At 47.4% G+C, this 27,850-nt stretch overlaps 1 protein-coding gene across 13 annotated transcripts in view; it reads right to left on the bottom strand.

Annotated features, from left to right (window-relative positions):
* Positions 1 to 27,850, bottom strand: part of ARVCF (ARVCF delta catenin family member) — a 604,272-nt gene that overhangs the window by 159,930 nt on the left and 416,492 nt on the right. For all 13 annotated transcript variants that reach the window (XM_077920631.1, XM_077920630.1, XM_077920635.1 and 10 more), the window contains 2 exons: positions 21,588 to 21,746; positions 2,362 to 2,966 (listed from right to left, as the gene is read on the bottom strand). In XM_077920631.1, the coding sequence (XP_077776757.1) occupies positions 2,362 to 2,966; positions 21,588 to 21,746 (764 nt within the window). The remainder of the gene's footprint in view (positions 1 to 2,361; positions 2,967 to 21,587; positions 21,747 to 27,850) is intronic.

Genomic DNA, 27,850 nt, shown 5'->3' on the forward strand with positions numbered 1-27,850 from the left:
GCTCTGGTTCGCCAGAAGCGGCTTAGTCATGCTGGCCACATGACCCGGAAGCTGTATGCAGGCTCCCTCAGCCAATAAAGTGAGATGAGCGCCGCAAACCCAGAGTCGGCCACGACTGGACCTAATGGTCAGGGGTCCCTTTACCTTTACCTTTAAGAGCTCTGTTACTCAGAAAGGAGTTTGCAATGTGAATTTCTTTATTGATTGATGTTTTATTTATCTTACTGCGATTTTGCACACTGCCAACTGCCTTGCTGTATTACTATGAAACTGCAGTCTACAAATATTTCAATAAATGCATAAATGAATAACCTTTCCCAAAGGCTGTTGTATTTCCCATCTTCCTCTCTTTCCATGTGCCCCCCCCCCCCTGCAAGGAACTAAGCCAAGGGCAGGTAGCTCTAACTACTGAATCACACCAATTCAAAAGCTCAGAGAAGCATTCTGAACTGGAGTTTAGTGGCAAATGGCATATCCTGAAAAGGAGCGCATCTGCCACTGGCAGAAGAGGAAGGGGAGGCTGCAATGGAGTAAGACACCTGAAGTGTATCGACAGTCATATTTCTTCCATTGGTTTCAAGTGTCATCAAACCTACTGCCTTTAACTGAATGCCAAATCTGTTTTTAAGGGAGAAAAGCTCAGGAGCGAAACAGAAACAAAACAAAGGCCAGCCCACAATCAAAGGCTAATTACCGTGGGGTTTCATCATTAAACAGAAGGCATTATTTATTGTCAAAGGCTCCTGGGAAATGAAAGGCAAAGGCTAATTTATTTGTGCAAAAATGGCTTTGAATATTTTTTTCCTTTTTTTAAGCCAACAGGCAACGCTGCCTTATAGAGGAGCCCTGGCACGTGCCTCTTTATGCTTCTACAAGCTGCAGTCAAATTAAATTGCTTGTCAAAAGTTCCTCGGTCGTATTTAAATATGGAAAAAAACCACCAGAAGAAATGCAAAGTGTGTAGGGGGGGAGGGGAACCCTCGTGAGCAAGTTGCGAAAGAATAATGGGCCAGAAAGAGATGCCTACGATTCTTAAAAGATGCAATTGCATAGGTACTAGGAGACTCAAGTTGTTTAATTGTCACGTAATTCTGAAAAGTTGCCATCCATTTCTTACAAGGATGCAGTATCAGCCGGGGACCTGAGGGGAGCCCATCTAATCTAACAACCTGTTCTCAAAGAGGCCAACAAGATGCCTCTGGGAAACCCACAAGCAGGGCCTTTGCTGCAGTGGCTCCCCATCATCTGCTGCCCAGAAGCACAGTTCCTCTGATGCTGGCAGCTGTACAGTGTACTGGGAGCCCTGCATGTATACTATTCCTCCAGGATAGCCAGCCATTCAGCAGATGCCAGCAAGCCAGAACTGCTCTCCTGCTCTGGGTTCAGTGCCTGATTTAGGACAATGTAGGCGGTTCCCTTGCACAGGGCGATGAGCCAGAGGGGGCAAAATAATAATGGTAATAGCTATATTTATATGGGCACCTCCTGAGAGGATCCATAAAATGGCGACTGTACCAAAAGGCAATCTTGTGAAAATCATTTGCCCTTAAATCTGCAGGAATTGATTGATACTGATACATTGGAAGGACAAAAACGTGGCCCCCTTTGATAGATGGATGGATGATATGACAACTCTTGCAACCCATGAACGGACTGTTTACAGGCGAAGATTATGGATGGACGAATTTAATTATATTTGGGACGTATTTATCGAAACCATAGTGACCCACAAACCAATGTATACTCGAGGGAAATAGTAAGTTTATCTACTTGCATATATACTACAGTCATACCTCATGTTACGTTGATACTTTTTTCAGGTTGCGTCCCGTGACGACCCGGAAGTACCGGAAAGGGTTACTTCTGGGTTTCACCACTTGCGCATGTGCAGACACGCAAAATTATGTCATGCGTATGCGCAGAAGCGGCGAATCGTGACCTGCGCGTGTGCAGACTCGCCACTGAGGGTTGCGTTCTATTCATGTTGCGAACGGGCCTCCGGAACGGATCCCGTTCGCAACCAGAGGTACCACTGTACATAGTTTTGCAAACTTAATAATATTTTAGGGTTGTTCTGTTTTCCTCTACTTTTAAAAATGTTTTATATTTTCCCCCTTTTTCTTCTTCTTCTTCCCTTTAATTCACTGTAACACACACACATACAAATATATATGTAACATTGAATTAAAGTAAAAAAGAATAAATAGTAAATATATGAGAAATATTTTGGGAGGGGAGTGCCAAAGTTTACCTTTGCTCAGGGCTTCATATAACTAAAGTCCGCCCCGGTAGGTACCTGTTTTCACAACCTGTAAGAGTAGATAGGTAGGGAAAAGCAAATATGCAACCCAATCCCTTTACCTCGTCTTGTGAGGTCTTCCTCTCTCAGGCATCCCGGCCGATGTCCGACGGTTCACCGTCGAATACTCCGGATCCAGCTCGTACCCCTCGTCGTCAACCCCGAGGCTGCGGTTATCATCCTCGAGCCCGTATGGCTCCGGCTGGAATCGTTCTGGCTGGGAGCGGTTCAGGTCTGCGTTGCTCCCTGTCGGGACCTGGGGCTGGGGTAGTGGACCGTAGTTATCCCTTCTGCTTGGCAATGTGAAGCTACCGTCCTCCGGCCGATAACTGTTTCCGGGGACGTAGCCGTAGCGTGGGCGGTAATTGACGCCCCGGGACAAGCTACCGTAGTTATCAGGCAGCTCCCCATAACCGTCGTGACCCATGAACGGGCGGTACTGGCTGTCGTGACCATCGGGATAGGAGTCATAGCTGTTGTAAGAGCGGGTCAAGGTGGAAGAAGCTTGCGGCGTGATGTACCGCTCCCCATTCTTCATGTGTCTCCTGTCTATGGAGTCAGTGTAGCTGCCCATGGGAGATGATCCATCCATCACGGGGAGCCCATCAGGCCCAACAGGGACCTGCCGGACAGTTCTGGTTGTGACCGTTTTGACCATTTTCGTCACCTGAGAAACAGAGAGGAAAAATAGAGCCATGAGCATTTTCCCGAACACCATCGATTGGGCCCACTTTTGAAATCATTTTCACAGTGCATCAAATGACACAAAGCACATCCACCTGGCAGCTGCAGGTAACCCTCCATCTTATTGGAGGGGCCATAGCTCAGAGGTAGATATAGCTCAGTGGGTAGAGCACGAGGCTGCACCTCTATCTCGGGGTTGTGAATTTGAGCCCCACATTGGGGGAAAGATTCCTGCAATGAATGGGGTTAGACTAGATAGCCCACACGGTCCCTTCCAACTCTACAATTTTATGATTCTGTGTAGACGATCCTCAGCTAGATGGTGTGACTCTGTATAAGATAGCTTCCTACATCCCCATCAAAAACCAGTTTGTCCAGTTCACAGTTTGATTTAAATTCATCCAAATGATCTTCAGCAATTCCCTACCCAGCATCCAGAATGTTACAAGCTGCTGTGCCAGTATAAAATATAAGGTAAAGGGACCCCTGACCATTAGGTCCAGTCGTGACCGACTCTGGGGTTGCGGCGCTCATCTTGCTTTATTGGCCGAGGGAGCCAGCGTACAGCTTCCGGGTCATGTGGCCAGCATGACTAAGCCACTTCTGGCGAACCAGAGCAGCACACGGAAACGCCATTTACCTTCCCGCCTGAGCAGTACCTATTTATCTACTTGCACTTTGATGTGCTTTTAAACTGCAGGTTTGGCAGGAGCTGGGACAGAGCAACAGGAGCTCAACCCGTCGCGGGGATTCGAACCGCCGACCTTCTGATCGGCAAGCCCTAGGCTCTGTGGTTTAACCCACAGCGCCACCCGCGTCCCTGTATAAAATATACTTAAGTATAAAAAGTACTTAAGAAGACTAAGAAAACACCAACACATTTATACTGGAATGTGAATTCTTGATTTCCCCCAGAAAATTATGATTCTTAAGCTTAAACACCCAGAGAGTCTAAATAATAAATGAAAAGAAACACACACCACATGTAAGGGAATGAACTTGTAGACCAGGCTTCCTCAGACTCGGCCCTCCAAATGTTTTGAGACTACAATTCCCATCATCCCTGACCACTGGTCCTGCTAGCTAGGGATCATGGGAGTTGTAGGCCAAAAACATCTGGAGGGACGAGGTTGAGGAAGCCTGTTGTAGACGAACTCGAAATCATTCAAAGTTTGCCCCAAAATGAAATAAATTCATGCAAAGTTCACCTGGCTGTTATGGGAATTACTTTCAGGGGTAGGTCAAATGGTTTAGAATGAATTCCGTGGTCTTCATTGAACTAGTTCGTTTCAAGTGAATGAAACCCCCTGAGCATCACCATTTTGCTCCATTCATAGGCCCCCTAGGTCCTCCCATTTAGAACACTCACATTCTTTCTTTTCCTCTGGAGTAAGGAGTCAGCTGTATGTCATCTATACTGGTGACAGCACCCTTCCTTTCTGAACTGTATTTAAGCCAGGCTCCTTTGGGTGCAGGACAGCCAGAAACCTAACTCTTACTTTGCTTTGTATTCATGCATTTAAACCTAGATTGTCATGGTTTTTTGTCTGTAATGTTGAATTTATTCTGCGTTTGTTAATTTGTTGAATTTGCTGACACGCTCTGAAAATTGCTATATTTGTATTCTGATGTTTTGAATGTTTGCTCTAAGCAGCTCATTGTGGAAAAGCAACATCTAAGTAAACCGTAGCAAAGCCATCAACAAAACTCCCCCCACTTTTTAAGATCACCGGAGCACCTAAAAGCGAAGGCCACCAGGAATCACATAATGTAACATTTTCCTGTGGACATCTATTACTCACCCAATGCCCCCTTAAGGCTCAACCATTTCACAGTGGTGTAATATAGCAGGGCAGGGAGGAACGGACTTTAATATTGGTGCAGATAATTTGCTTCCAGGGCACGCCACGGCCGCGTCCTATTTACTGCCAAAAGCAATTTCTGTAGTCGCCGTGAGTCAAATTTGTTGATTTCATGCACCGGAGTTCAAGACCCATCTCTTTTATTTATTTTTAAACAGGCCTGTTAGCAAATTTATCAAGGATGGCAAAGGTGGTTCACAGCAGAATATTCGGTACAGTCCACGCACACCAATGACATGGGCAGTCACCTAATGAAGATGGCAGTCTATCGTTCTGTCTCTGTGTCGGGGTTGGAGACCTTTGCTCAAACAGAGACTAACATGCATGCATAAACAACAGCCGGGTGCAGAGATACATGCAGAGTATCTGCCTTGCATGAACATACCCTCAAACATTTAACCGATGAAAATGGGGACGCCCCATTCCATAACGATAACTTTACTGTTTATACCCCACACATCTGACTGGGTTGCCCCAGCCACTCTGGGCAGCTTCCAACAGATATAAAACATAATAAAACATTTATTTTTTTTTTAAAAAAAACCTTGCCTGTACAGTGCTACCTCGGGTTAAGAACTTAATTCGTTCCGGAGGTCCGTTCTTAACCTGAAACTGTTCTTAACCTGAAGCACCACTTTATCTAATGGGGCCTCCCGCTGCCGCCACACCGCCAGAGCACAATTTCTGTTCTCATCCTGAAGCAACGTTATCAACCCAAGGTAATATTTCTGGGTTAGCAGAGTCTGTAACCTGAAGCATCTGTAACACAAGGTACCACTGTATAGGATTGCCTTCAGACGGCTCGGGGGTCAGATAACTCCATACCCTCCAACATTTCTCCAATGAAAACAGGGAAATCCTAAGGAAAAGTGGGGCATTCCAGGATCAGAAACAGAGACAGGGACATCCCTGGAAAATAGGGACACCTGGAAGGTCTGCATGCAGAAGGTCCCACATTCAGTCAAAGGCATCTCCAGGTGTAGCTGAGAATGTCCCCTTCCAGGAACCCTGGAGAGCCTCTGCCAGTCCTTGTAGACCAGGCATAGGCAAACTCGGCCCTCCAGATGTTTTTGGGACTACAATTCCCATCATCCCTGATCAGTGGTCCTGTTAGCTAGGGATCATGGGAGTTGTAGTCCCAAAACATCTGGAGGGCTGAGTTTGCCTATGCCTGTTGTAGACAATACAGTGGTACCTCGGGTTAAGAACTTAATTCGTTCTGGAGGTCCGTTCTTAACCTGAAACTGTTCTTAACCAGAAGCACCACTTTAGCTAAAGGGGCCTCCCGCTGCTGTGGCGCTGCGATTTCTGTTCTCATCCTGAAGCAAAGTTCTTAACCCGAGGTACTATTTCTGGGTTAGCGGAGTCTGTAACCTGAAGCATCTGTAACCCGAGGTACCACTGTACTGAGCTTGATGTAATGGTCTGACTTGGTAAAGAGCAGCTCCCTGTGTCTATAAGAACATACAGGCCCTATGGACAAAGGTCTATCCAGCTTCCATTATTCCACAGTCGCCCACCAGATAGAAGCCACTTGGAAACCCACAAACAGAAAATGAAAGCAGCAGCCTAGCAGGTAAAAAAGGTAAAGGACCCCTGGACAGTTAAGGCCAGTCAAAGGCGACTATGAGGTTGCGGCGCTCATCTTGCTTTCAGGCTGAGGGAGCCAGCGTTTGTCCACAGACAGCTTTCCAGGTCATATGGCCAGTAGGACTAAATCGCTTCTGGCACAACGGGACACCGTGACAGAAAACAGAGCACACGGAAACGCTGTTTACCTTCCTGCCACAGTGGTACTTATTTATCTACTTGTGCTGGCATGCTTTCGAACTGCTAGGTTGGCAGGAGCTGGGACACAGCAATGGGAGCTCACTCTGTTGCAGGGATTCGAACCGCCAACCTTCTGATCGGCAAGCCCAAGAGGCTTGGCGGTTTAGACAACAGCGCCACCCGCAAACTACCTCTGGAGCTGGAGGCACCATATAACCACCAGGACAGGTGGCCATTGAGAGAGTTACTCTCCAAAGGATAAACTTAAAGGTGCACGATAAGCTTTTCTTACTGGAACGAAGAGCAACTGGAGAAGGAGAAAACTGGAGGGAGAAAGATTCTCCCCCACCTAAAGGAACAACAATGTAAGAACACAACAAATTCAGGCCACTGTTCCACCTACCTCTGCCTTCTTGACACTGACTGGCAGCAGTTATACAGGTTTTTAGACTGGGTTTTCTCCCAGCCTACCTGGAGATACTGGGAATCAAACCTGGGACTTTTGCATGCGAGGTAGATACTCTACCATTGAGCTGCAACCCTTCTGTAGATGCCAGCCATCTGCCCCAAGGCAATGGTTTCTCTCCCTGCCACATTCTCTGGGCTGGTGTTCAAAGCAATGGGAGAGCCAATCCCAGATCCCCAGTGCCTTGTCCATATTGGTTATCAGATGGTGGAGAGCAATGTTACGTCACTTCCTTGCATCACTAATATAATGCGACTTTTGCAAGCAAATTCCTCTAATGCAATGCAGGTTATTTTCAGTAATTAAAGGTAATAATGACATGCATTTCATGCACAATTCATCCTAGTATGCTCTTTTCTCACTGTGAGAAGTCAAGTTACAGGGAACCAGGCAGAGGGCCTTCTCGGTAGTGGCACCCACCCTGTGGAATGCCCTCCCGCCAGATGTCAAAGAGAAAAACAACTACCAGACTTTTTAGAAGACATCTGAAGGCAGCCCTGTTTAGGGAAGCTTTTAATGTTTAATAGATTATTGTACTTTAATATTCTGTTGGAAGCTGCCCAGAGTGGCTGGGGAAACCCAGCCAGATAGGCGGGGTATGTATAAACAAACAAACAAACAAACAAACAAACAAAACATTTCTTTCAGCACATGTTACTGGACTGGAGAATCGCATTACAAAATTCAGAGCAGTGCAAATTTCACAGGATGGCTGTGTCTCCGTTCATGTATTGTTTAGGGAACCCTTCATTGTGAACTGAACCAACTTTCTTCCCCAGCCCTAGTTATGACTCAATTGAGACTACCTGTTTGGAGACAAGCAGCAGCAGACATAATTATAAAAGCTGATCTATCCCAAGGGCAATCTTTTGTGTCTCCTGCCTTCATGTCTTCAGTAGAGATTGGCTTAGAACACAAGACAAACCCTACTGGATGAGGCCAATGGTCCATCTAGTCCAGGATCCTGATCTTATGGTGACCAACCAGATACCTATGAGAAGCTGCAAGCAGGGTCTAAGAGCAACAGGAATTCTCCCCATTTGGTATCCCTAAGTAAAGGTAAAGGGACCCCTGACCATTAGGTCCAGTCGTGACCGACTCTGGGGTTGCGGCGCTTATCTCGCTTTATTGGCCGAGGGAGCCGGCGTACAGCTTCCGGGTCATGTGGCCAGCATGACTAAGCCGCTTCTGGCGAACCACCGTTTAACTTCCCGCTGGAGCAGTACCTATTTATCTACTTGCACTTGATGTGCTTTCGAACTGCTAGGTTGGAAGGAGTAGGGACCGAGCAACGGGAGCTCACCCCGTCGCGGGGATTCGAACCGCCGACCTTCTGATCAGCAAGTCCTAGGCTCTGTGGTTTAACCCACAGCTCCACCCGTGTCCCTTTTGGTATCCCTAGAAAGTGGCAATTGGAAGCATATCTCCTGCAACAGTGGCCAACTCTGGGGTTGCGGCGCTTATCTCGCTTTACTGGCCAAGGGAGCCAGCGTACAGCTTCCAGGTCACGTGGCCAGCGTGACGAAGCTGCTCTGGCGAGCCAGCACCAGCGCAGCACACGGAAACGCCATTTACCTTCCCGCTATAAAGCGGTACCTATTTATCTACTTGCATTTAGGGGTGCTTTCGAACTGCTAGGTGGGCAGGAGCTGGGACCGAAAGACGGGAGCTCACCCCGCCACGGGGATTCGAACCACCGACCTTCTGATCGGCAAGCCCTAGGCGCTGAGGTTTTACCCACAGCGCCACCCGTATCCCCCATTCCTCACTACTATGAGCTGAATAAAGAGCATGAAATCCACACTCGACTCTGAGTATATTTCAATAACCATCATGGCTAGTAGCCATGGATGACCTAATCCTTCACAATTTCGTCCAAGTTGGTGGACACCAGTACTTCTCGTGGGAGCAAATTCCATAGTTCAAATATGTGCTGTGTGAAGAAGCAATTTCTCTCGCATGTCCCGAAGCGTCCAACATTCAGTTTTCTTGGCTTGAGTCTCAAAGTAGCTTTTTTTACTCCTCAACTACAAAACGTTTCATTGTCCCACCCAGGGTGGGAGTAGAAAATTCCGCAGGGCTTTACAGTAGCAATAACAAATACTTTTTTATTTTTATTTTTTTACCGCACAATACTTAGCCACTATCCATGCTGGAGGTTTGTCCATAAAAGGAGCAAAACACAGCTATTTTAATTTCTTCTCCATTCGAGGGATTATACTAGCTTCCACGAGCCGAGAAGAAGCCAACAATCTTGAAAAAGGAGATTAAATGCTCTTTTATGAACTTGCACCCCCTCCCTTTGACAAACGACAGCTTTACAAATCAACATGCATTTGAAAACGCAACGAGCGTCGGTCCATCTGCAGTCCGCATCTTAAGATCAGTGCTCAGCTGGTAAATCTGCGCATGGTGTGCTCAGTGGTTCGGAAGTTGAAAGCGAAGGGGAGGGTGGGAGAGGCATTTGTGACCTAAAGCAACTGATTAAAAAAATATCGATCAGGCAACAGATTAGCCAAGTCGCGGCCGAATGAAAAAAAAAATTAAAAACATGAAATAATTAGAGCGTGCTGTTTTTAGAGCAAGCTACAAAACATATGTCCTCGGCTCCCGTATTGTGTTGACAGAGGAACAAGCCGCTCCAAGCAGCGAGCATCTTTTTCCAAGAGACATGTGCAAGCAAATGATACTTCTGCCTAATGAGGTCCCGCAAAGTCCATAAAAAGCTGCAAGTCAAGATCCCCCGCCGGAGGAATAATTAAGCCACTCCGTGAGCCAAGCTCTCGTTGCACCAGCACCAACAGTGACTCCACTACCCTAAGATCTACAAAGGACTCGCTGTGCCCCAAGGGGGTTTCGTCAGCAATTATGCTTTCCTCGGCAGCGCCAGTCTGCCTTTTCTTTTAACTGTTTCGGGATAGTTTATACCGAGGAGCGAGAGCCACACCTAGGACAGCCGTGGCAGATTCACGGATCTGGAATGTTGGTCACATTTCAAACGTAGCATTTTTAGGTCAGCAATGAGGTCAAGAAAGAGAACAGGTTGTGGGTTGGGAGGAAAGGCCTATGCCATGGGTAGGCATGGGTGACAGCAGCCACTAAATTAAAAGACGCCTGCTTCTTGGGAGAAAAGCAATGACAAACCTAGACAGCATCTTAAAAAGCAGAGACATCACCTTGCCGACAAAGGTCCATATAGTTAAAGCTATGGTTTTCCCAATAGTGATGTATGGAAGTGAGAGCTGGACCATAAAGAAGGCTGATCGCCGAAGAATTGATGCTTTTGAATTATGGTGCTGGAGGAGACTCTTGGGAGTCCCATGGACTGCAAGAAGATCAAACCTCTCCATTCTGAAGGAAATCAGCCCTGAGTGCTCACTGGAAGGACAGATCCTGAAGCTGAGGCTCCAATACTTTGGCCACCTCATGAGAAGAGAAGACTCCCTGGAAAAGACCCTGATGTTGGGAAAGATGGAGGGCACAAGGAGAAGGGGACGACAGAGGATGAGATGGTTGGATAGTGTTCTCGAAGCTACCAGCATGAGTTTGACCAAACTGCGGGAGGCAGTGGAAGACAGGAGTGCCTGGCGTGCTCTGGTCCATGGGGTCACGAAGAGTCGGACACGACTAAACGACTAAACAACAACAACATGGGTAGGCAAACTAAGGCCCAGCGGCCGGATCCGGCTCAATCGCCTTCTAAATCCGGCCCGCGGACGGTCTGGGAACCAGTGTGTTTTTACATGTGTAGAATGTGTGCTTTTATTTAAAACACATCTCTGGGTTATTTGTGGGGCATATGAATTTGTTCATTTCCTCCCAAAAAATATAGTCCGGCCTACAAGGTCTGAGGGACAGTGGACCGGCCCCTGCTGAAAATGTTTGCGGAACCCTGGCCTCTGCATTCCATTTCCCTGGCTGTTAATTCCTGCATTGTAGTTGAGCTTTCACAAGATGCACACTTCCAGAAACCAAACGGAATACTGCACAGGTTTCGCACTCATTTCCACGTTGTTACCTGTTGAATCGCCTTATCCCATATATTCCCACTCGACCACTTTGATCTGTGAAACTGGCTCAGTTACAAGCGCCACTTAATACCCAATCCATCTTTCAGTGTGGTAGCGTCTACGCTTTGGAACTCCCTGCCTATTGACCATCAGGCAAGAGTACCTTCCCTGTACTCTTTTTGGTGCCTTCAAAAAACATTTTTGGTGAGACAACCCAGATATGTAGCATGTGGACATGTCTTTTTTTTTAGTTTCTCGCTGATTTTAAGGTTTTAAAAAATGTTTTAAATACAGTCGTACCTTGGAAGCTGAACGCCTTCACTCCCAAACAAATTGGCTCCAAAATGATTGAAATCCAGAAGTGAATGTTCTGGTTTTCGAACAATTTTCGGAAGCCAAATGTTTGGTGCAGCTTCCACTTGGCTGCGGGAGTAGTAGTACTGTGCTTTGGTTTCTGTACTGTTCTGGGAGTCGAACGGACTCCCGGAACGCATTCTGTTCGAAAGCCAAGGTACCACTGTAGCTGTTTTCAACTCTTGTTGCTGATAATTTTATGGTTTTTATTCTCTTTGCAAACCACTATGAGGGTTTTTCTTCCAGGCGGCGTATAAATTTTATGCAATTAAATAAATAAGTACATAGATTTTTATTCCAGGAAAAGAACCGTTTGCAGCCTCCTTGACCTGGAAAATCGCAGGAGTAAAACAACGAAAACTGGGGAGGTGTATTGACATATAATTCTCTCCTGCTGTTTTCATGGGTGAATCATGGAGGGGCAGAAGCGCACAAGGGTGGAAAGGCAGCAGTGCTCAAGAGTTTCAGACAAGGAGATTTTCCCCAGCCCTGTCTGGGGATGCTGTGGATTGACAGCTAGCACCTTCTGCATGCAAAGTGGATGCTCCAACCAGTAAGCAACACGTCTTCCTCCCTGCTCCTGGTCTGGGCTTAGATGAGTGATATACCATATTTTTCGCTCTATAAGACGCCCCGACCATAAGACGCACCTAGTTTTAGAGGAGGAGAACAAGAAAAACAATATTCTCTCCCTCTCTGCACAGTGCCTCTCCAGCAAAGCGGGAGGAGAAATGGAAGGGGCTCTGTTTCTCCTACTGCTTCGCTGAAGTGGCGCTTGCACAGCTTTCCCTCTCTGCGCCACGCCTCTCCAGCGAAGCAAAGTCAGAACAGCAAGAGGGATTGCTGCGCAGTGAAAGCAGCGATCCCTCTTGCTGTTCTGGCTTCTGGGGTTGCCATGTGTGGCGATCACACAGGGCCCCTGAACGTTTGACGGTCTATTGACCCTGTGCCACCACTGCAATTGCTTTTTCCGCTGCCACCAGCCCGTATCTCACAGGGACACACGGAGTCCAGTCAGTTGTTAACATTAACAAATAATCAAGTTTATTTTTAAATGCCGGAACAAGCTTATGGTTTCAGTTAGTTTTTCTTGACAGTTTCTTAATCTTAGTTTCTTACTGACCTATCTGTTCTTAACAACTTTAAACTGATTATTCCAACTTTCTATCTGACTCCACCTGACAATTCCTTTCACTCTCTCACAATACAACTCGATCAACCCACTGCCTATTCCTCCCTCTTCCTTCTCCAATTCCCAAACCTCAACTGACTTTCAAAACCTCCCACTCTAACTTTTACTCATCCCTTGCATTCCCACTGGCCAATCACATCACACTCATTTAACCCTTTCCTTATGACCCACCTAGGAGGCAAACACCACACCATGCCAAGCCTCTTTAGGGCAGAGGGAGTGTTCCTCCCATTGCCCTGAAGAGGCTTCAGGGATAGCCGTGCAGCCAGCATTTGCTCCATAAGACACACACACATTTCCCCTTACTTTTTAGGAGGGGGAAAGTGCATTTTATAGAGCGAAAAGTATGGTATTCAGAACTACATATTCTCTTCATCTCAGGTTCCACGATGGTGGAAAGGCAGGAAACAAACGCAGGAAAATAGCTCAAAGGGGGCGAGAGCTCTACCATTGCAGAGGAGTAACCGGTCCAGTTCTTTGACGGGCTTTTCATCATTTGCTCGGCATACAGATGGCCTCCTGGAGCGGGCAGACTGTGCCCACACCAGCTGTTCACCATGAAATGCCCTGGAAACAGTTGCTACCAGTCAAATCGCATCCCAGAACCATCCCTCATTGGGGCTCCAGTGCTTTGTTAACTTTCCCTCGCAAGAAAAGGCTGTTTCTCCTTCCTAGGAGACAGAACCCTCCTGCACAATGATATTCTGCAAAATGCCGGGCTGGTTAATAAATCCATTTCAACAACATCCCTGGAATCTCACAAGGTGCATTTTGTGGGGACTTTCCTGGATGAAACTCATCTAATAATTTTTTTAAAAAAGGGTTTGCTTTAATATTTTTGCTTGCTTGGCAAACAACCGCAGCAACAAACTGTGTGGTCAAGCAACTGAAATATTTGGGATGATTATAAAATGCTGCAGCCCCCAAATGCTGGTGTGTGTGTGTTTGTGTGTTTGTTGTTTTTTAAAAAGTAATTTTTATTACATTTTCAATTTTTTGTAATCACAATATCCATACATAAATCAATAAGCTCAAACATCGCTCTAACCGAGCATCAACCTCCTCCTGACTTCCATACATATTTACTTTATTCTTAGGATTTCTATAACCACTTTTTTACCTTCTCTCTTATTTTTATATTTCCCCTTATTAAATATAATCAGTTCCTTATACTGTCATTACAAAACATTTCAACTCAAAGCTACAAACGTTTTCAGATGTTTACAATATTCTTTCATGTACAGTCATTCTTCGGGTTGAAGTTGCTTCAGGTTGAGCGCTTTCGGGTTGCGCTCCGCGGCGACCCGGAAGTAACGGAATAATATAGCACAGTTTCAAACCACAAATTAAAAACGTTCGAAATGTCACCAACAACTAACCAATTGACAATAAACCATTGAAAAATACAGTTCGAGCCACCATAATGAAAACATATTCTGTAAGATAATCTCAATTAAAGCTTTTTGAAACATCTTCAAAGCTGTTTTGAAGGCCAAAATGGACAGGGCCTCTCTCTAACCCCTCGCATCTGGCACCCAGAAGGGAAGGCGATTCTTGGGGTGCAAAAGGTTCCCCACCCCTGCAATAAACAGATAATATAAACCAAGCCCTCCAGATGTTTTCGGACTACAACTCCCTTGATTCCTAGCTAGCAGAACCAGTGATCAGGGATGATGGGAATTGTAGTCTCAAAACATCTGGAGGGCCAAGCTGCATGTGGAGGAGTGGGGAAGCGAACCCGGCTCACCAGTCCACCCCTTAACCACTACACCACACTGGCTCAGCTCCAGCTCAGGTCCAGCTCCAAGGGTCTTCTGGTGGTTCCTTCACTGCGACAAGTGAGGTTGCTGGGAAACAGGCAGAGGGCCTTATTGGTAGTGGTGCCCATCCTGTGGAATGCCCTCCCATCAGATGTCAAGGAAATAAACAACTATCTGACTTTTAGAAGACATCTGAAGGCAGCTCTGTTTAGGGAGGTTTTTAATTTTGATGCTTTATTGTGGTTTTAATTTTTTTGGGAGCAGCGCAGAGGGGCTGGGGAAACCCAGCCAGATGGGCGGGGTATAAATAATAAATTATTATTATTATTATTATTATTATTATTATGATTATTATTACTCAACCTTCATTTCTTCAAGTGCATGGAACACAAACATGAATGCCAAACAAGACTGAACCAGTTTCTTCTCTGCTCAAATGAAGCCATCAGACTCTAAGTAGGATGTATGGTTGGGTAAGAAAGACGGGTGGCGTCCCCCCCACTCCTTTTAAATCTTGAGATGACTTAAATAATTTATAGAAACTTCCAAAACTGGAACAAGTTTCTCTCTCTCTCTCTCTCTCTCTCTCTCTCTCTCTCTCTCCACCCCAAATTGTGTCATAAAACAGAAAATAAGTAAGGAGAAAGCACTCAAGTATAAAAGCATTTTGACATTTCCAAGAGCTTACTTTTGACATATAGACTGTAAAATTACCAGGCCGAAAAGGTACAAGCCATTACCTTGTTAACAGGAGGCTATGAAAGAACATACCCTTTAGAAGACTATGAAATGGGGAGGTCAAGCTTCTCTCCCAAATGTCCTCTTACGCTGAAAGTGGTGGTGCTTTTCTGAGAGAGGCCAAGGAAGGCTGCTTCCCACGGAAATCTGAATGAGGTGGGCAACTGTGGTTTGAGGCGAGCACCACTGCTTGCCTTCACCAAGATTAGTGGCCTGATCAGAAGGTGGGTGGATGAATCATGGTTCCTCCAGACCACCAGTATTTTGCAGGTGGAATTCAGGAGCATACCGGAAATATAGTAAAGGTAAAAGTAAAGAGACCCCTGACCATTAGGTCCAGTCGTGACCGACTCTGGGGTTGCGGCGCTCATCTCGCTTTACTGGCCAAGGGAGCCAAGACAGCTTCCAGGTCATGTGGCCAGCATGACTAAGCTGCTTCTGGCAAACCAGAGCAGTGCACAGAAACGCCGTTTACCTTCCCGCCAGAGCGGTACCTATTTATCTACTTGCACTTTGACGTGCTTTCGAACTGCTAGGTTGGCGGAGCAGGGACCGAGCAACGGGAGCTCACCCCGTGGCGGGGATTCGAACCGCCGACCTTCTGATCGGCAAGCCCTAGGCTCAGTGGTTTAACCCACAGCGCCACCCGCGTCCCACCGGAAATATAGCTTTGTGCAAATAAAGCTGTCCAACAACTTTAATACACTTTGAAGAATGAAAAGTGTTCAGAAATTGGACTAAAAAGTGCTGGATGAACTAACCGGAAGGTGTGTAAACAGCCTGCAAGCAAATTTGAGATGAAGATTCGATAAAGACCAGGGATAATCTAATCCCCGTGTAAGATTGTGTCGCGGTCCGGTTCACGGGAGATCGAAGTCCCGGCTCGGGACGTCAGGACCAGGGGCAAGATGGCGGGGTGGGAGCAGGAACGGGAGTCCAGAAGCCAGGAGTCAGAAAGCCAAGAGTCCGAGGGTCAGAGAGCTGGGAGTCAAGAAGCCAAGGGTCTGAGGGTCAGGAAGCAAGGAGTCACGAAGTCAGGGGTCCAAGGATCAAGAAGCAAGGAGTCAGGAAGTCAGGGGTCCGAGGGTCAGGAAGCAAGGAGTCACGAAGTCAGGGGTCCAAGGGTCAGGAAGCAAGGAGTCACGAAGTTAGGGGTCCAAGGATCAAGAAGCAAGGAGTCAAGGAGTCAGGGGTCCGAGAGTCAGGAAGCAAGGAGTCACGAAGTCAGGGGCCCGAGGATCAAGAAGCAAGGAGTCAAGGAGTCAGGGGTCCGAGGGTCAGGAAGCAAGGAGTCAAGGGCAGCAAGGCAGGGAACGTGTTGCTGTGGCAAAGAGCTGAAGGGAAAATGCTCGCCTTATATCCCTTCCCAACTCTTGCCACCAGGTGCTGTGAGTTACCAATCGGCCTCACCTGCATGGCTGCGCCTTGCCTCTTCAGAACAAACTTAGGAAGGCCCCAGTCCTGCAGAGTCCTATTGGTCACAGGGCCTGGCTCCTGCATGCACACCTGACAGATCGGTGCAAGTCTTGAGGGAAGACTCCGTATATTTGAAGGGATTGCTTGCACTCCATTAGCCCTCACACATTCTGAGATCTGCTTCGCAGACCTGACTTGTTCACAGTATTTTTGGGGGGAATCAATAGGTGCTTCAAATGGATGTGACCTCAGCCACGACCTGACCGGGGCAGGTGCTTCCAGGTGCTTCCTTCTCCTCCTGAGTTGCCTCACATGCAGGTAGCTGTGCACTTTTGCAGTAGCCCTGAAGCTCTTGCCTGGCTCACTGAATCCTTTGCTCCTCTGGCCCTGGAGGAGGTGAGGTGTGTGATCTGATAGCCAGCCATGAGCCCAGGTAAGGATTCCCAGTCTTAGGGCAAGCCTGTCCAGACTGAACGGCACTATGAAGCCACTGGAAGTCTAGAAATCAGATGGGGGGGGGCGAGGGTCCTGACTCCTTTGCTCCTCCTCTGAGTAGACCTCTGGCCAAAGGCTGAGCACAAATACCTTGCATGCATTTGAGAAAGAACAGGCCCAGGAGGGGGAGAGATTAATTATGTTCACTGCAGCAAAGGCAGATCATGATAAAGATATAGAAGAGTGAGAGAGTGTAAGAGACATATTTCAGAAAGAGCAGATTTCATCAGACACCTTTTTATGCAGAGATTCCCCAGCCCTTAAAAACAACCAGCCAGCCAACCAACCACGGGCTCCTTTTAATCAGCCACAGTATTAGTCTGCGGAAGGGAGGCGGGGAAGGTAAACGGTTTGTGCCTTCCCTGTCCAAGGTGACCTTCATTGTTTTAACATGCTAAAATGTTTGGCTTTCAAGAGCGATTGCGAAGATTTGCGAGTGGTACCTCTGAAAGAGTCCTTTGTGCTTTGAATGATACTTACGCAGGGTCCTAGCTGGCGAGGTAGGTTAGATGAAAGGAGCAAAACAGGAGCTTGGAAAAGCAATTATTCACAGAAGCGCTCTCTCTCTCTCTCTCTCTCTCTCTCTCTCTCTCTCTCTCGTGTGTGTGTGTGTGTGTGTGTGCCTGTGCTTGCAACTCAATGACATTTGCCAGGTTTCGAAACAGGATTAAGGCAGTGGTGGATAGTGCCCATTGCAAAAGGGGCATGGCTCAGTGTTAGGGTACTCACCTCGCATGCAGATGCCCGCAAATTCAATCTCCAGCACCTCCAGCAAGGGCTGGGAGAGGTTCCCCTACCCAAAACCCTAAAGAGCTGCTGCCAGTCAGTGCAAGGCAATACAGAACTAGGTGGACCAATGGTCTGACTCAGTAGAAGGCAGCTTCCTATGTCTTAAGGCAGCGGTTCTCAACCTGTGGGTCCCCAGATGTTGTTGGACTACAACTCCCATCATCCCTGAGCTCTGGCCTTGCTAGCTAGGGGTGATGGGAGTTGTAGTTCCACAACATCTGGGGACTCACAGGTTGAGAAAGGCTGTCTTAAGGGAAGGGCCAGTTCTCAGCGACAGAGAACCAATTTGTGCATGCAGAAGGTCCCAGGTTCAACGCCCATCATCTGCAGGTAGGAAGAGGAGATAAACTCCAACAGGAGTCTTTGAAAAACAGTCCAATGTGGCTGTTGAGTGTGCAGCCTTTAATGCAAGGATGTTTCTGGGCGAAAACTCCCCTCGCCTCTAACCAATGGGCCAGGCTGGCTGCAGCTGATGGAAACTGGAGGGTCACAGGCTCCCCATCCTTGGCCTACGCTCAGAGGCAGCAACTCTGCAGAGTCTCCACTGGGCATCTTCCTTTGCCAAGGATTGAACCTGCAATGCATGTGTGCTCCACCACTGAGCTCTGGACCCCTCCAGAATAGGATGCTCGCCTTTGTTTTAAATGATTTCTCTGCTCCCTTGCTGGGAAAAAGATACCAGGTATCATATACATTTCGCTTCCAACCGCAAATATGTTTCTTATCAGTGGTATGACTATTCTGGGCAAACTCTGTCATCCGTGTGTCTGTCTTTCTTTATCTAACAGTTAGCGTGCGGCAGAGGCCCCTGCTAGTTCCATGAAGCACAATGCCCATTAAAGTCCAATCCTCCATCTTATCTCCCTGCAAGGCTTATGTTGCAGCCTCGTCAAACACGGCACCTCGGATCTGAGCCTCCCTCTCTCCTTTTCGCTTTCTAAGGAGGAGCTGGCGGGGGCTGATGCATTAGGGCAAATAGAGTGTTGCCCCGCCAACCTCTACCTGCCTGCTTTCCTACCTGCAAGGAGTCCAGGAGGTTACACTGGCTGCCAGCTTCCTCCTCCTGAGTCTCCTTGTTGCCATTGTACAACCCAAGAGGGAGGAGGATGGGGACAAAAGCAGTTAGGTGGCTCGCCTGCCATTGGCTCTGGCAGCACCTACCACTGGGGCTGCAATGGGGCACCAGCTGCCCCCCGTCTGCCTCACCAAGTCTAATCTCTGCTATGATTCACACATCTAATTCCCCCTCTCCCTGCAAAATAAAATACCGTATTTTTCGCTCTATAAGACACACCCAACCATAAGACACACCTCGTTTTTAGAGGAGGAAAACAAGAAAAAAATATTCTGAATCAAATGCTGTAGGAGAGGCTTTGCGTGGCTATCCCTGAAGCCAGAACAGCAAGAGGGATTGCTGCGCACCAATCCCTCTTGTTGTTCTGGCTTCATGGTTAACTGCGCAGCCTGCATTCGCTCCATAAGATGCACACACATTTCCCCTTACTTTTTAGAAGGGAAAAGGTGCGTCTTATAGAGCGAAAAATATGGTATGTTTGAAATAGTCAGAAAAGGTTTGTCAGACCCACAGCTGTGCAAGGTTATTAGTTCAGTTAGGCAAGGTTATTACTGTATTTTTTGCTCTATAAGACTCACTTTTTCCTTCCTAAAAAGTAAGGGGAAATGTGTGTGCGTCTTATGGAGCGAATGCAGGCTGCGCACCTATCCCAGAAGCCAGAACAGCAAGAGGGATTGCTGCTTTCACTGCACAGCCATCCCTCTTGCTGTTCTGGCTTCTGAGATTCAGAATATTTTTTTTCTTGTTTTCCTCCTCCAAAAACTAGGTGCGTCTTGTGTTCTGGTGCGTCTTATAGAGTGAAAAATACGGTAGTTCAGTTAGTCTAGTGCTGTCTACTCTGACTGGCAGCAGGGGTAGGTTCCTCTGATCATCTGCTACCTGTTCCTTTTAACGGCAGATGCAGAGGATGGAACCGGGCCCCTTGTACCAGCAACCTATGCACTCCACCAAACTATAGTTTCTCCGATAACTATCCAATGGACGCTTGGTGATTATATACATGATTTACCTTCAGCTTTTGACAGGCTCTGGGAACCAGCCCAGCACCCAGTGGCATCCCAGGCAGGCGGGTCACAAATGCCCAAGTAAAAGTGAATTCTCAAGCGCTCGAGAGCAAGGAGAGCCTAGTTATGTGGAGGTTTCTGTTCTGTTTTCAGAACAGGAACATTTCTGTCCCGCCCCCCCCCCCCCCCGGTCACCTGCCTGAGCTGTCTGCATTTTGCCTTTTTTGGCTTATTAAATCCAGGGGCAGGGAACCTTTTCTCCACCTCAAGGGCCGCAGTCCCATCTGGGCAACCTTCCCAGGGCCACACGCCAGTGACGGCCAGGGCCAGAGGCCAAAGCATGCGGTGAATGCATGTAGCAGTTCACCGTCGTACAGCCGGCCAGCTTCTACATACCCTTGCACATCCTCTCTCAAAACAAAATAAAAAAATTCCTTCCAGTAGCACCTTGGAGACCTTATTGGTATGAGCTTTCCTGTGCATGCACACTTCTTCAGATAACAAGCTTAGTTGGTCTCTAAGGTGCTACTGGAAGGATTTTTTTTATTTTGTTTTGACTACGGCAGACCTATACGGCTACCTACCTGTAACTAGAACACCCCTTTCTGTTGCACAACTAGGGAAGCTGGAGGCGTTCTCAGGGTCCATCAACACCTTCCAGCCAGGCATAGATGTTCAGAATGCCAAGGAGTGCTGGGGAAGGGTGTCACCTGGGGAGAGCTCCAAGGGTCAGATGAAGAGACCTGGAGGGCTGCATTTTCTCCTACCCCCCCCCCCCATGCAGATCTGCAGCTCTTCAATGCCTACATTCCGGAAGCTTCAGATCAATATATCTACAAGGTGCATAGGGAACAATTTGCACCTTAATATCCGCAAGACAAAGGAGATGGTGTTGGACTTTCGGAGGAAGAGATGGGAACTAGCCCCACTGTACATTGGGGAGGGCTGTGTGGAGAGGAACTCTTCCTTTAAATTCCTAGGAGTTTATCTCAGTGAAGACCTTACTTGGAAAATCAATACAACCCAGGTGGTTAAGAAAACCCAACAGAGACTCCATCTCCTCAGAGTATTGCAGAAGAACAATGTCAATCAACATCTGATGATCTCCTTCTACCGGTCAACAATAGAAAGTGTCCTTTCATACTGCATCACGGTGTGGTACGCTGGGTTGACATCATCTGATAGGAAGTGCCAACAGAGGGTGGTGAATACAGAACAAGATATTATGGGTTGTCCCATGAATCCGCTGGATGAAATAGCAGAAGAACGTTGCCTTAGGAGAGTGAGAAAAATTCTCAGGGATGATTAACACCCTGGTCGGCACTTTCTTGATCTCCTGGCCTCAGGCAGAAGATATAGAAGCATGATTAGTCACACCAACAGGGTAAAGAACAGCTTCTATCCGTGGGCTGTTAGGCTGCTGAATGAAAAGATAACAACAGGGCAAATGACTTTTGGGTTTGGTGGGTGTGCGTCAGTAAACGAGGGGGATTAAGACTAAGAGAACTGAGTGGGGGTGCTCATGTAATCTCACTGTATGCAAGTTGTACAAGTGACAATGAAGTATTTAAATCAAACCACAATAAACCCTAGATAAAACTGCGCTCCTTTCACCTCCCCACATCCTGTTGAGAGGTCTTGGCAGAGAAAAGGCCAAAGCTGATGGTTCCTACCTTGGTCTCGGTTCTCCTCGTGGTCCCGTCTTCTGAAGTCACAATGGAAACGTGGGACGTCGGGGTTCCAGGGTCTTCCTCCACAGTTACAGTCTCTTCTACCATTTCCTGGGGCTCCTGCATCATTGCTATTGACGTCTGGTTGCTGGGGCTTTGCTCCTAGAGAATAAAGGACAGATTGTGTCAATGCTGGGACAGAACTGGGTCAAATCTATGTTGGAAGTGTAAAGAAAAAGAAGGGTCATTTTACCATATGTGGTGGGAATGTGGAGAAATTAAAAAAATCTGGGAAATGATATATAATGAGTTGAAGAAAATGTTTGAATTAACATTTGTAAAAAAACCACCAGATTGTTAGGGATTGTAGGAAAAGACCTGCCAAGGAAAATAAAGAATTTATTTATGTATGCAACAACGGCGGCAAGAGTCTTAATATCACAAGGATGGAAGAATGAGGAAACCCCGACGAAAGAACAATGGCAAGAGAAATTGATGGATTATGCAGAACTGGCGAAATTGACATACAAACTGTGAGACAAGGACAACTGTGACTTCAAAGAAGGATGGGAACTTTTTACAAACTACTTAAAAAAACAACAAAATGAACTGGACTCCTTGGCAGGTTTTGAATAAACATACACAAATTTATTGACAATATAATAGATAGACAATTTAAGGATCTTTACAATTTGACAATATGCAGAGAACAACATGTGCTGAAAAATCAGAGAGAGGAACTGAGGGAAGTCTTGGGGGGGAAGGAGGGTTCTTTTTGGGGGAGGGGGAAAATTGGGGGGGAATGATGAAGATGATATGTTATAATTTGTTATATTGAAATTATTAATAAAAATATTTTTTTTAAAAAAATGCTGGGACAGAACTGGATATCACAACTGCACAGAAACACCACCCACATGCAGGTAAGACTCAGGTGCCTCCTTGACCTTCAAAGACTCCTTTTGTGCTCCCCACGTTCACACCGATTCAGCACCAACCTCTGTGGACCCTCCTGATCAATTAGGAGAAGTGATAAATGCTCAATCCCAGGCATCCGATCACCAGGCCTTAGCTCCTGTATTGAATTAGGCATGTTGTGTATGCGACAATGGCTGCGAGAGTCTTAATAGCACAAAGATAGAAGACTGAGGAAATCCCAACTAAAGAACTATGGCAAGAAAAACTGATGGACTATGCAGAACTGGCAAAATTGACACATAAGCCACGGGAAAAAGGATAACTGACTTTATAGATGAATGGGAACCTTTTACAAAGTATTTAAAGACACAACAAAGTGAATTGGACTCCTTGGCAGGTTTTGAATAAACACTCACAAACTTTTTATTGATAATAACCAGCTAGATAAATTAAGGATTTATACAATTTTGTAACATGCAGAGAACAGCAGAGATTGGAACTGAGGGAAGTCGGGGGTGGGGGGTGGGGAGGGGGTTGTTTTATGGGAGGGAGAAAAATGGGGGGGATTAAGGATGGTATGTTTTAAGATAATATGTTTTGTTTAAATTTCTAATAAAATTATATACATATATATATAAAAAGAATTAGACATGTTGTGTCTCCCCTAGCAAGGAAGGCATTCTGCTCACAAGGCAAACTCGTGCTGCATCTTCAGTATGGAGTTTGTGCCATCACAACCCAACAATTAAATCAGGGGTGCACCTACAGGATCTGGCGAAGGACGAGAGAGGATGGCCCCTGGCCATGCCATGGTTTAAATTTCCAGTGGCCATGGCTCCCATCAGTGCTGATTGGACCACAGGGCCTCCCCTGGGCAGGGCCCCAACCAGTGCCAGTGACTCGGCTGGGCAGTGGCGAGGCGGGGGTCGATCTGCGCCCCCAGCCAGATTACTGCAGGGCCCAATGCCCGGTTGCAACGGCGCCCACCAGAAAACATGAGCAGACTTACAGGTACATGGCTTTTAAATCTACAGAAAAGACACATCACAGGGAGACTGACTCCACTATCGGTCGCATAGATGCACAGAGCAGGAAGAATAAAAACTAGGCATAATTCCGATTCACTTAAAAATTAATTGCAATGGGCTGGTTTAATTTTGTTCGCTTAATTATGGCAATAGCTTTACTTTCTTTTGTAGCACTTGATTGTAAATGTAAATCACTATACATTATAGTTAAGACGGTGGGGAGGAAAGGAACTGAACTGAACAGAAAAGAGGGTCAGCTTGCCTGCAGAGGCCACCCGGCAGATGCTCTAAATAACGCCGGTAAGTGGAGTTCATTCAAAGGTGTCATTTATTACCTATTTACAAAAGGCCATTTCTACATATTAAAAAGCTATTTGCTGCTCACAAGAAGCCGACCAGTTCTTATTTAAAGCGTCTGTAAGTAAGGAATGGGCTGCCTTGAAAGTTGCTTGGTGGGGTCAGTCCTCCACAACTGATGTGCCTTGACAAACCCAAAGGGCAGAAATTGAGATCTGAAGGAGCTTGTCCAGGTATACGCTGAGCTACTATGTGGCTAACCAAGCTTTGCAGCCAAAAATGCAAGCTACATTTAAAAAAATGAAGGCACCAGAGTCCACTAGCTCAGCTGTCCTAGTGGTTCAGTGAGGAAAGAGCTGCCGGTCAACTCCAAGCCAGGACACTGGATCCGTCTCTCTCAGTATTGTCTACGACTGGCATTGTCTTTCTAGGGTATGAGGTAGGAGTCACTCCCAGACGTGAGAAATTGAATCTGGGACCTTCTGCATAAAAGGCAGATGATCTAATACAGTGGTACCTCAGGTTAAGAACTTAATTCGTTCTGGAGGTCTGTTCTTAACCTGAAACTGTTCTTAACCTGAGGTACCACTTTAGCTAATGGGGCCTCCCGCTGCCGCCGCGTCGCCATTGCACGATTTCTGTTCTCATCCTGAAGCAAAGTTCTTAACCCGAGGTACTATTTCTGGGTTAGCGGAGTCTGTAACCTGAAGTGTCTGTAACTTGAAGCGTCCGTAACCCAAGGCACCACTGTACTGACTTACAGCCCTTCTCCAAACAATGAAGGGTCACATTGTCTTATACTGGTTCATCTAGGTAAATTAAAAGTAAAAGACCCCTGGACAGTTGAATCCAGTCAAAGACAAGTATGGGGTTGCGGCGCCCATCTCGCTTTCAGGCTGAGGGAGCCAGCGTTTGTCCACAGAAAGCTTTCCGGGTCATGTGGCCAGCAGGACTAAACCGCTTCTGGCGCAATGGAAAACCGTGATGGAAACCAGAGCGCACGGAAACACCATTTACCTTCCCGTTGTAGCAGTACCTACTGATCTACTTGCACTGGCGTGCTTTCAAACTGCTAGGTTGGCAGGAGCTGGGACAGAGCAACGGAAACTCACTCCTTCATGGGGACTCGAACCACCAACCTTCTGATTGGCAAGCTCAGAGGTTTAGACCACAGCGCCACCCACGTCCCTTTTACCTTCCCTTGGTCTATCCTGTGCTAGGTTAAGGATCTAAACAAGGACAGACCCTATCACTGAAATTTGTTGTGTTATTGCCTTCCTGGAACAGGTATCTCATAAGCTAAAAGTATCTAAAGGACAGCGCTCTAATGATAGATATCTATTTTCCCCCTATATGACATGATTTTATTTCTTATATGAATATGGAGGCACATGGTTGCTCAGCGCCACCAGAATATGCAAAAGCCTGGATCATCTAAGACTTTGCAGAACCTTTATTCTCAATAATGGATGGAACTCGCAGGTGGAGAAAACTTTTATTTTTACATATCTTTGTTATTTCGCAAAGGGAATCTTTGTATGAGTCAAGGCTCAGTGGTTTAGACCAGAGCTTCACCCGCGTTCATCTAGACCAGTATTGGCTACACTGACAGGAAGCTCTCCATGACTTCAGAGAAGGTTTTTCTGGAGATGCAAGGGAACCTGGGTCCTGCATTCAAAGCAGACGTTCTCTTCACTAGATATCGTCTTCTTGATAACCTTCACGAGTGTTTGATAACGTCCTTCATTCCTCGGTGCTTTGCCGTTATATTCCCTGACGGATCCCCACCTCGTCCCTCATTTTGCAGCCCTGCAGGGTTAAGAGGTAAGGCCTATCCATTGTTGTGCAGCAGCAACAACAACAAAGTTGTCTTTTTGCGCAGCCGAACAGCTTTGAATGCTCTTTGTTAAAGCACATGGGAAGAAAATGCTCTTCTTAATCCTCACGTGGTTTTCCAAAACTCCTTTGAGACAAAACCGGCTAAGGTGCCCTTGTTCTGGACAGTTTTATTTACAGCTACAGACTGACATTTTGGAAGAATACTGAGTGTCGCAATTAAGGGCTTTGGAGTTTAACCCTGCAGGCAGTTTTAGCTCCCAGTCAGCTCAAACAATAAGCCCAGTCACAAAGCCTTCCCAACCTTCTTCAATAGGCGCTGCCCTGTTTAAACCGGGACACACACAAAGTCATCCCTTCTTTTAATGAGGCCTGTTCTGTCTCCTTACCCGCCCCCTGGAATCGGAAATTGGACAGGAAGGAAAATAACAATCCGTTAAAATGTGGCTTCTTCGTCGTCAAATCTTGGCACGCCACTGTCTTAGCTGAAGACAGTGGCGCCTAAAAAATGTCACCAAAAGAATCCGCAAATGCGAACGGGGACGAACGGACCTGAACACCTGTCAGTTCCAGATTCCAACCAGGAAAGGAAGAAGATCCTGTTTGTTCAGCTATGCTGCTCACACAACTCTTTCTGACTGAAAAATGGGATTTCGCCCCCACAACCATTTCACTGCTCCGTTCATTTTTGTTATTTGAACCCAGCACTCCTTTTCAGAATTCATTTCTGAAAATCGTATTTGCTTTGTATCTGTTGTGCTCACTTTACAATTTTTTTAAAAAAAGGTTTCTCTTCGTGCACAGCAACTATTGCATATTTTTTATTATTTCCTGCCTCCCCACCAGGGGTGGAGGAAGGGGGGTGCAGTGGGGCAGGTGTCACCACTGAGGGGGGTGACAAAATGTCAGTTGGCACTCACCGCAGGGCCTGCAGCATGCCTGAGCCATGCGTCTCTCCTGGGAGTGACGTGGTGGCTTGGGTGCCTGAAGGCTCCACGCTGCCCCAAACAGTCCGTCCACTGCCTCCCCCTCAGCTGTAGGGCGCCTGAGAGGGAGGAGGCAGGCAGACTCCTCAGAGGCCCCGGCAGAATCCTGCCCCAGCTCACCCCGCCCCTGTGGCCAGCTGGCCCCGCCTGCCGCCCCAGGTGCCCAATCAGCTTGCTCCGCCACTGCTCCCCAGCTCCCACATCCGGTCTCTTTCTTTCCTAAAGCACAGTCCTGGCTCGCCCGCAAAGAATCCTGGGATGTATAGCTTGTTAAGGATGCTGAGAGCTGTTCATAGAACCCCCATTATTCCCCTTACAGTACTGTACCCAGCTACAGTACCCAGAGTGGTTCAGTGGCCAATCCCTTCCCCCGGGGAAATTCTGGGAATTGTTGCTGTCACAGTCTGGTTCACGGGTGATCGAAGTCCTGGCAGGGGATGTCAGGACCGGGGGCAAGATGGCGGGGTGGGAGCAGGAACGGGGGTCCAGAAGCCAGGAGTCAGGAAGCCAGGTGTGATGGCCTGGGATTTGGACTCGGATGCTGAACCTGAGGAATCCCAGCCTGCACAGGATTCCCCGCCTCCAGAACCAGCTGAGCCAGGGCTGGGGCTTGAGCCTGAAGGGTCCTCACCTGTGCTGGATCCTCTGGTGTAGGCTCCAGCTGAGTCTTCTCTGGCTCCTGAAGTGATGGAGGACCCATTGCCTGCAGGTGCTCCACTCTCAGCCCCGTCAGGGGAAGAGGAGGTTGCCTTTGGGTCCGGTAACCCTCCAGCCTCTCCTGAGCTGCAGAGGCTCAGGGCAGAGAGGCGGAGGGAACTAAGTTCCCGCAGGAGGAGTGCTCGCCTCCAGGCCAAAAGAGGCGAGTCACCTGAGGATCGGGGCCGCCCTATGCCTCGGGGCAGATAAAAGCCAGCCAGCCCCAGTCCCAAGTTGCAGGAGCAACATTGTTGGTAGCCAGTTCCTGCCTGCACCCTGTCCTGCTTTCCTGCTGGAGCTCCTGACCTCACCTGACTCCCTGCCTTGCACCCAGCTTCAGCTTTGATGGACTGCCTCCATACTGCGCCCTCGACCTCGGGCTGGACTCGGACCTTGCCTCACAGTTAACCCACGGAACCGGCACACCAAGAGTCTGAGGGTCAGAGAGCCGGGAGTCACAAAGTCAAGGGTCCGAGGATCAAGAAACAAGGAATCACGAAGTCAA

Source organism: Podarcis muralis, chromosome 16 (genome assembly GCF_964188315.1).
Source record: "Podarcis muralis chromosome 16, rPodMur119.hap1.1, whole genome shotgun sequence".
Lineage (NCBI taxonomy): Eukaryota > Metazoa > Chordata > Lepidosauria > Squamata > Lacertidae > Podarcis > Podarcis muralis.